The sequence below is a fragment of the Rutidosis leptorrhynchoides genome, unplaced genomic scaffold, assembly GCF_046630445.1.
Source record: "Rutidosis leptorrhynchoides isolate AG116_Rl617_1_P2 unplaced genomic scaffold, CSIRO_AGI_Rlap_v1 contig143, whole genome shotgun sequence".
Taxonomy (NCBI): domain Eukaryota; kingdom Viridiplantae; phylum Streptophyta; class Magnoliopsida; order Asterales; family Asteraceae; genus Rutidosis; species Rutidosis leptorrhynchoides.
Window position 1 is genome coordinate 54486 of NW_027266396.1, and position 10827 is coordinate 65312.

A 10827-nucleotide genomic window follows, 5' to 3' on the forward strand; every position below is an offset into this window, starting at 1 on the left:
CATCAGCATCAAATTTCAATAACCATGAAGTAAGGTTTTTTATTTTTCCAAAATTGCTTAAAATAAGTTTTTGTCGACTCCCAGTTTTTTTTTACAGTAAATCAAATATTTACCTCCTTTAATTTGAAGTTTCTTCAAAGTCAACCAACAATTTCAATCGAAATGCTAGAGAAAAACCTAAAATCTCTCATGCCTTGCTATTAGAGCAGTTATTAAAATTACAAAGCACAAATGAAAAATTCATCAATAATGAGAATATTTTGTTTTTAAGAAAAACACAAAAAATAAAAAAATGTAAACCTATCAATTCTTAAAAAAAGAGAGGGAAAATCTTGGAAAAATGAAGAAAAATAACCTTGGTTGTGCTAATTGTTGTTGTTAGCTTCGGCTCTGGCGTTTTGAGTTTTTGCATTTTGAAAAAAACTAAATGTGAATTTTAGCTCCCTTGATTTAAACCTAATTACTCACTTATATGTATACCTTAGAATGTGTATGACTTGACATATAAATTTATGTACTGTATATAGAACAATGAAAGTAGGTGCGTAGACTCCAAATCTGATTCTAGAGTAAACCGTAAAAATCGGGGGATGGCTTGTGCGCGTGTTGGAAACACTATAAGCTAATAAATTTTCTCTTCTATCTACATGGCGTTATGGATTTTTCTTCACTATAAGTTAAGCCTTCCTTGACTTGTTCTCATGTAAATAAATTTTTATTTTTAATTATGATTTGTCAAAGAAAGTTACTAATTTTGGAGTTTCAACGAAAGGCTAGGAGTGCATGTTGTACAATTTTGAATCAAAGAGCTTATTTCATTACGATATTCAGATCTAGTTTCTTTCTCTATGAAGTGTGCGGCTGTGAATAGTGTGGGTAGGGTTAAAACATGTGTTTGAAAAAATAATTAAATATGTGGTGAGTTTATCTTGTCTAGTAAAATTGTATAATTAAATTACTTCACTGCTTATGTTCAGAGAACAACAAAGAAAATCATCTATAGAATTGTGGACTTTTTATGACCAATAAATTTATCATTATGTTCATGTTATGCTTGACGAATATGGGACTATTTTTCAATATATATTGTTTAAGGGGCTTGTTTAATATTATTCACATCAATATTTTTGCCATATGTTAATTGATACCTCAACTTTTACTTGTATATACTACATACGAGATACCATAAGTGAAATGTGAAAATATTATTTTTGGGTGGAATATTTGACTACTTGATGGCCATTTGCCGTCATCTTCAATTTGAAAACATAAGCCTCATCCTGTGAATAACTTACAGTAAAACAATACAACATGCAGTGTTTTTAATTAAGCTTGATAGTTATCAAGCCGAAAAGAGAATAGTTTTTTTTTATTTTTTTTCCTCTGATCAGGTATAATTGAAATATGGTTTTGGATTCTTCAAAATTTTAAAATATATGCTTAATTAATGAAATTGATCACTCTCATTTGGTTACCTTTTTCTTATAATATCATCATTAAATTGATGTTATATAAATGAGTATATCTTCACAACTTGAGAAAAACTACAAAATTTGTACGTAGATTAGTAATGTTTAAGAATGAAAGTACAATTTCGTTCTATCAAATGATGAGCCATAATTTTGATGCGTCAATATTGATATCTTCACTTATATGGGTATAAATATAGTGATATTTGGATATTACGTATATGAGACTTTTTTTTTTCTTGTTGCATGCTCGTTACACGCAACTTATATATCATGGCTTTAAAGTTTAAATATGTTGTCTAAAACATAAAAAACTAACGAATTAATGTATGTCGTTAGTAAAGAGAACATGCCAATACCCAACCCAAACATCCACCGAAGATATAATAGTGGTTGTTTCATTTATGACACACAACAAGATATATGTAAATTTATTTTCCTTAATGACACATTAGTGTATAAGATTTAACCCTTCTATAAAATTTAATCTCAATTCGACATCTATATTCTTATCTAAAGTACAGAATCCTTAATAGTGTCTCCTCCACTGAAATGGGTTGGAATTTTTGTATACATAATCAATGTTTAGTAGGTGCTCTATTCAACTATACATGATGTCCTTTCATAGCTTTTCCAAGTATTTCGCAAAAAAATAGATTCTTTTTCCCGAAATTTACTTTTAGCAATCTATGTTCGAACCAATCGTTTTTTCACGCTTTCGAGCCAACAAGTCGAGAAATAAGAGGTTGAGGAATAAGTCTAGTCCGAGGTTGTTTTGACAATGCCCAATTTGGTTGGTTCGTGAGGGGGCTATTTAGTAGTTGAAAAATGCCCCTGCACTGAGGACATCCTTGAAGGGCAGAGGATTTCGTGACATTTCTAGTTGTCTTATTTTTCTTATAATGAGCTGGTTTAGATTAATTATCGCTACATTATTCGAAACTACTTCTTTATAATATAACCCTAGTAAGACTATAACTCTTCCTTCAAACTAGTCAGGGGTCTGTCCCGTTGAGCAATATTAGTTTGGCTATAAAGGTCAAGTATACTTGGAACAATCAATCTACAAATAAGATTTTCTTTTATCCACGAAAATGTCAAGACTATAGTTTTTGCAACTGTACTTTATACTTGTTTAGTTGAACAACTAGAGGTTGACCAGTCTTTGCTCAATTCTAAAGATATGTAACAGTCCATGGATATTCTATATAAAGAACAATATTTTTGCAGCTTCCTTGAGAGCAGAAATTTGTGGTATCCTTCATTTAAAAGATAACGAATATACAACAACAATAACAACCAACCTCAATTCTATCGAGTGGAGTCGGCTATATGAATCCTCACATTAAGTCCAAGGGAAATGTGTAGATCACATGCCATATCATAAATCAAATAATATTATCATGTATAAAATACGATAATACAAATGCATATAATAAATCATGATATATAATATAAAGATATACTGCCTATTCGTATACATAGTTTTTCTATCCCTAGTAGAGAAATGATATATGCTATAACTAGCTTTTCTAACCCTATGACACTATTTATAGAAAGTCATCTACGTTTGATACTACGGCGCCATTCTCCTCTCTCGTCTACTAAGTTTTCTGAAATACCTAAAATTTCTAAATCCTTTCTAACTACCCTCTTCCACGTGAGTCTAGGTCTCCATCTCCTCTCTGTTCCTATATCTATGTCCTCACCTTTTCGAACTGGAGCTTCTCTAGGTCTACGCCTCACATGTCCAAACCACCTAAGTCTACCCTCTCTTATCTTTTCGTCTATAGGTGCAACGTTTAATTCGCTCTTTATAGTCTCATTTCGGACTTTATCCCTTAGAGTAAGTCCACTCGTCCACCTTAACATCTACATCTCTACCACTTTAATCTTGTGCTCTTGTTATTTCTTTATCGGCCAACATTCGCTCCCATATAGAATAGCTGGTCTCACTGCTGTTCTATAGAACTTTCCTTTTAGCCGACTCGACATATGTCGATCACACAAGAGACCTGTTGCCTTTTCTCCATTTTGCCCATCCTGCTTGTATACGGTGGGTGACATCCTTGTCAACCTCTCCATCTTCTTGTAGGATAGACCCTAGATATCGGAACCTATCACACCTTGGTACATCCACTCCTCCTAGCTAGATCGTACTAGTCTGACTTCTCCCTTCTCCACTAAAGTTACAGTACATATATTCCGTCTTACTATGACTCAACCAGAAACCTTTCGACTCCAAAGTTTCCCTCCATAGCTCTAACTTCTCATTTACTCCCTCTCTGCTCTCGTCTATCAAAATGACATCATCTGCAAATAACATACACCACGGCATGTCATCATGGCTAACGAATATACAAAGAGAAAAAACTTGCGATTTCCACATTAGGTCATGTTTTTTTTTTCTCATTGTCATTTGGCTACATATTATAGTTTTTATATACGGAAATTTTATGTTTTATAATATTATATTTTATATGGGATTTGTGAACCTAAAATAATAAATATCCAAATTATAAAATTAATTAAAAAAATAAATAGGGTCCTATTTTTTCATAAAATATTTTTCTATAAATGTGCTATTTTTTTTATTGGTAGGTATAGAAAATTCTGTTCCCATAAAGGAGCAGCAAATTATTTTTGGTATATAAATATATTGAGTTGAAGGTGTAAACTACAGATCATCGATTTAAGTGAAAAAAAAAGAGATCAATTTACGCAATATTCTAGCTAGTAAGTGGTGAAATGGCTTGCCGGTATGGATTTCTAAGACCAGACTTACATCTTCATATACTCAGTCGTCATCATCATCAACACCAACAACCTTGGGTAGACTACTAATGTATGTATTAACCCTAGAAGGTGAACACGGAAAACCATTCCCGTGATTGAAGAAACCGGGAATGCAAATTGCTTAATTAATTTTCTTACACGTGGGATCCACTTTTGTTTTTTCTGTTTTGTTTTTATCTGATAATATAACTTAGTCCTTCAAGAGTTTATAAAATTAAAGTTTGGTCCTTACAAAATTTTTTCTAGTTTAAATTCTATTGTTAGTAGATGATTATTTAATTTTGATAATTTATTTTGTATGTTATTATTTTTAGAAGACGATGGTTCCTCTTCTGTTATGTAATTAATATTATCTCTAATTAATTTCATGCTTAGCCTTCGAAATATTTGTTCTTTTATTATCGTATTATCTATTCTAGATACTGAACTAATTGGTGTTGTTTTTATTGTTCCTACTTTGGCTGTTATGCCAAATAGATCTTCTAAATATATTTTATCTTTATCTTTGAATTGTATACTATGGTGACTATTAGATAGTGCATATCATATTTCATAAGTTATTATAAATGGATAGTCTTCTTTTGCCATTAAATTATCTCTATAACATTTATATGCTATTATTAATGACCTATCTAGATTTTCTTTACATAAAGGTATTCCTAGTTGAAGTGATACATTAAATTTTAGTTTTGTATATGCTAAATTACCATTTACTATTCCTATTATTCTATCTCGTGGATCTTGAATTCTATCATCACAGATTGCTAATCTTATTGGCGAATCTATTCCTTCCATGAATGTTGATTTTATTAAGATCTGAATAGTTGATATGTGAATATAATCTATTTTATCTTTTTCGGTTTGTTTTATTTTTAACTTATTAATTTTTTCTTTAATTTCACTACCACTTATAATAGGTATACTAGTTTTTCCGGTCGTAGTTGAAATTTCTATTGGATATTCTGCAATAATTTTTCCAAAGTAAAGAATATTTTTCCTACTTAGAAAATTTCTTAATGAATTTTTTATATCTTGTCCTTCTTTTAGATTTAATTCTTCTTTTTTAATTCTTTTGATTATATTTTTGCTAACTAAGATGTCTCTTTTGAAGGTTCCTTTCTCTTCTTGTAGATCTAAATAGTCTGTAGTATTAATTGATGATGATGTCGAAGCTATTTCTTTTTCCATTTTTATCTATTGTAAAATCTAAGTTGTTCTAGAATGATGCAGTAAAGATCAATTTTATTTGATATCTCTCGACGCATATCATCTAGGATTCCGATATTTCTTGGATCTAAATTTTTGATGATTATGAGATCATTATGACATTCAGCTATTTTATCTTCGCAATGATTCATTAGACTAATTAGATATGTGCTATTTTTTCTTAAGCGCATAAGATATATTCCTTGTGTTATATTTCCAATATAATCCATTATTTTCTTTGCTAGCTCTGATACCAAATTTTTAAAACGCGGATTAGAAATTGAATATTTGGCTAATAAATAGATTTTTATTAATAAGATAGGAATACAGATGCTTAATATAATCTAAATAGATTGGTCTGACCAATCTGCTTCTAATGCTTCAGTATCGTAATACATATTAGTTTCGTACAGATATTCTAATTGTATTTCAATATAAGTTAATATATCCATATTTTCTTCTATCTTCTCATATGAGTTATCAATTAATGAAAATAGATATGTCTTATATCTAGTTGCTATTTCTTTTGCTAGATCAGAAGGTAATATTCTTCTGAATGATATTTCTATTTCTTTAACTTTTTCTTTATCTACTTTCTGTTTGCAATCGGAAATTATTTCTTCTAGTTGAGTTATTTTTTGATTAGTTTCATTTTGTAAAGCAAATAATTGTGTAGTACTAGAATTTTCAATTAAAGATAAATCAAGTGTATCAGTTGGCGAATCCATACCTGAATCCTTATGCTTTTTGAATATTTTGCAGATGATCGTCTTGTTTCCTTGATAATAGATTGCTTGATGTTTGTGTGTATAATATTGTTTACTGATTTTTGGGTATTTACTTAGTAAAACAGATTTCCTATAAACGGGAAATCAAAACGTTGGTTTGTTATCAAACAAACAAAGGAGAATTTTATTTCACTTAATAAACTCTGAGTCCTGAATGAACCAGAGAATACATATTTATACATAAACTGAGTGGACTATATTCCACTTAACACCCCTAGATATTACATTATTGCTGTATTATTGATGCCCTTAGAAATTTACATCAGGGCTTACGTTTTTTACAAGAAGACACAAATGTCTACATCTTACTTTAACTAGTGGATGTTACTATTTTTCTTTGGATTATTTGGGCTGAGTGGGTGAACATCTTTTTTCTCCTTCAGATAGTGGTTGTCATTATTTCATCTTTGGATTCCTTTTGAGTGGATGGCTTTTCTTCCTTGTCTTCTTTTTTTTTTTGTCTTCTTCCATTATTATAGAGATAGAGTCCGAAGAATTACTATCTCTATTGCTATGTAAGAGAATGCATATCATTTCTTTTGTCCTTTGAGGAAGATGTGCTAATGGTCCAGAGAAATCCGAAAATGGTCCTTCGAATATCTGAACTGCTCTTAATCCTTCATCACTTATTTCTTGACTGTACCTTGAATGGATTAGAATATTTTCACTTCTATAGTTTATGAAATATTTTCCATAGGTTATCGATTTTTCAAGTGTTTCTTAATATTCCAGCAAAGTATTTGGCATTAAGTTCTTCAATCTCATCTTCTGTTAGTAATCGACTAGTTGGTCCATCTCTTGGTGGGTAGTTCTTGTTTGATATTCCTAGAGCCATGACCGCATAACTTGGAACTAGTATTTTATCCTTGTTGAAAATCGGAGGAGAACTATATATTTTTATAAATATTTCCCTATCCTTTCCTTCTCTATCTTTTCCAATACGGGTCATATAGTTTCTTATGGCACTGGCTGGTCCTAAAGGAAACTCTGAGAGCAAATCGGTGCCTTTTAGGTAGATAGTGTCTATTAGGCCATGAATAAAGAATTTATATAGTGTTAAAGGATTTGTATCAGGGAGAAATACTGCTTTTGGGCTAGAATCTATTTTGACAGTTGGGTAAAAATGTTGGCTCATTTCTTTTTCTGAATAATAACTGAGCATCGAATAACACTCATTAAATGATGAAAGTGATGGTTGTTTGGCTTTGTGCTTTTCTTCTCTAGTAGGAATATTGAAGATGCTAGAGTTGGGAACTTTACCTATTGAGGTCATTTTTCCTGAATGTCTGGATGAGGATGATGGTGAAGAAAGTAATTTGGATTTATAATAGGGAGTTTTTGTTTGAATTTGTTGGATTTGGTATTCTTCATAGACCTTTTGGGCTTCTTCTCTGGTTGTGAATGATTGGTGTTGGATGTTAGACTGACCAGTAACAAAAGGAGAGACCTTATGCCAATGATCATATACTCCTTTCATTGATCCATTGAATATAGCATAGAACTTTTTCTGGGATGATTTGGTAGTATCATAGTGTACTGTTAATGGAGTAGTTGATGGTAATGGGTCAGTAGTTTTTGTTTTAGATGATGATGGATCAGTAATTTTTGTTTTTGTTGTTGGTGAGGAAAAGGATGGATCCACCACGCTTGTGCTGAGTGATTCTGATGTTTGAATATGGCCCCCTAACTGAGTGATTGCTGCTTCAAGTTGTTGTATTTCAGTCTGCTTCTGAACTATTTCTTTTCTTTTGATTTCGATCTGGTCCATCATTCCTTTGACGATTGCTTCCATTCTCTTGTTAATGTATCGGCAATGACGTTTTGTTCTGATTTTATGTATTTTGTGATGGCTGGGAATTGTCTCAATTCGAGCTGCCACCTGATTAGTCTTCCTTGATTAAAGTTGCTCTTTATTTTGTAATGGATAAAACCTGTAAGGTATTTACTGTCAGTACGGAGTTCGAATTCTTTAGTAAGAAGTTCGATTCTCCATTTTCTTAATATTTTGAGACAAGCAAGTGTCTCCTTTTCATGTATTGGATATCTTTGTTCAGTTTCTGAGAAAAAGTCCCCGATATATATTTGCACAGTCTTTCGACTTCTTTATTATTATTTGACTTTTCAGTTTGTTTATTGATTTTTGATTTCATACAGCCAGCCCAAGTTTCTTGAGAGGCATCTGTTTCCACAATCAGATAGTCATCACTTTGTGGATTGTATAACTTTGGAAGATTTTTACAAACATTTTTCAGCTTGTCGATAAGTATTGAATCATTGATATTCCATGTCCATAGGACCTTTGTACTTAATTTCTTTTGTAGTAGCCTTCTTTCTTTAGCTAAGGATTTGAAAAATCCTTGATCTGAAATGTAGTTCAGGGATCCTAGAAACCTTTGTAATTGTTTTCTATCTTTTATTTTTGAAGGAAAACTATTTAATTTTTCTATTACATTATCTTGTAACTTTAATTCTCCATTTCCGGATATAGTTAGTCCTAAATAGTTTATTTCATTTTTGGCAACTACTGCTTTCTTTTTACTTAGAACTAATCCTCTTTCTTTAACTTTTTCTAAGACTATTTTTAATTTCCGGTAATGATCTTCTAATGTATTATTTGTATAGATTAGTATATCATCTATATATACTAGACAAAATTCTTCTAATCCCTTTAGGTTTTTATCCATAAATCTTTGATAAATTCCTTGTGCTTCTTTTAACCCGAATGACAATACTGTCCATTGATAATGTTTATGGGGAGGACAAGTAAAGGCTGTTAATGGCTTAGTATTATCATACAATCTTAACTGCCAAAAACCTGATTTAGCATCTAAACTACTAAACCAATGACTTCCTCTAATTTTCTGAAGTATATAATCTTTTTTAGGTAGTTTGTAAGCATCTCCTATTGTTGCTTCATTCATTTTTGTGTAATTAATCACCATTCTTCTTTTTTCTCATTTTATTTCATTATGATTTTCTACATAAAATGCGGGTGCAACATGCCTACTAGTTGATTCTTCTAATATTCCTTTTTTAGAAGTTCAGCACATTCTTTTGTAAATTCTTCTACATCAATTTTTGAATATGAAATTTTATTTTCTACATTTACTTCTTGGTTAGGATCTCTTAATTTTATTTCTATTAGTTCCTAATTTTTATTTTTATTTTGATCTAGTGGATTATCACTACATACATCTTCTAATAGATTTTTGACTTCTTTTTGTAATTCTATAGGTATACCTAATCTTTCATTTATAATATTAAGTTTTTGAGTAATTTGTAATTTATTTAACCTTACTAATATTGGTATTTTTATAACTTTTCTGATTTTTGTAAGATGGTGTAGTTAGCTCTATATGATGCAAGTATTGACAAAATGGTTGATATAATTTTAGAAAATTATTTCCTATTATTATAAGTAATCCTGATTCTTGTTGATATATCGATGGTACTATAAATATATAATTTCTTATTTTTATTTTATTAAAAAATGATGCTTTCCATATAAGATGTTTACTACCGTCTGCTATTGATATTACTAATGGTTTTTGTAGTTTTTTCCATTGAAATGGAATTTTTGCTGAAGCAAAACACAAAGTTGCTCCTGTATCTATATATGCATCATAAGATTTTTCTTTATATTTTATTTCTATGAATGTACAATTAGGATTAGGTCTATTCATTTGAAGATGAATAATCTTCTTCTGAATCATAAGATTGACTACTATCAGATACTAGTTCATATATTTCTTCTATTTCAGAATCTGAATTTTCTATTGGTTCTAGATGATTTTCTATCGCTATATTTAATATTTTTAATTTTTCTTTATTTTCAGTTTTCTTTTTATTAGGACATTTATTTGCATAATGACCTTCTTCATTACATAGCCAGCATCTACATGTTTTCTTATTTTCAGGGCAATATTTTTCTTTTTTATATGGTAATCTTCTTTTGAAAAACTTTCTTTTTCTAAAGTTATTTTTCTTATAGTTGTATTTTCTATATTTATTTCTCGGGAATTTCCTCCATCTATATTTCTTTATGATTTTTCTTTTTTCTTTGCTACATCCATAATTACCGGGTACTCTAGGATTATTTTTACAACATAGTTGTCCGATAGGATGTTTAAGTTGATTTTTTATAGATCGTTGTAAACATTGTTCAGCTATATAATTTTGAGTTATTTCTATAGCTCCTCCTAATGTATGAGCTATTCTGTTGTTTGATACTTCTGCCATATATATATTTTTTATAGTTTTACTTAGTGGCCATGGTAATTTATTTAGATATGTTTCTTTATGTGCTTCTCTAGATTCTGCAGGTAATTTATAATAGTATTTTTGAAATTCACATGTATAAGTTTCTAGATCACACATATTGCAAATTTGCATATTATTAAGATGCCATAAAGCTTTTTCTGCTTCAGCGGCTTCAGTCGCTTTTTTCTTATCTACATCATCTTTTCCTATAAATTCTCTATTTATGGTATCTAATAATGTGAAGAAAACTTCTGAGTTTGTTGTTTTTTCTCTTAGTAAAATCTCTATTTGTGCTTGTGGTAAAGTTT

At 30.3% G+C, this 10827-nt stretch overlaps 1 protein-coding gene across 1 annotated transcript; it reads right to left on the reverse strand.

Annotated features, from left to right (window-relative positions):
• Positions 1–3029: 3029 nt before the first annotated feature.
• Positions 3030–3341, reverse strand: LOC139881344 (uncharacterized). Its single transcript, XM_071865832.1, has one exon. It carries the CDS (start codon positions 3339–3341, stop codon positions 3030–3032), a length of 312 nt encoding a protein of 103 aa, XP_071721933.1.
• Positions 3342–10827: the final 7486 nt, after the last annotated feature.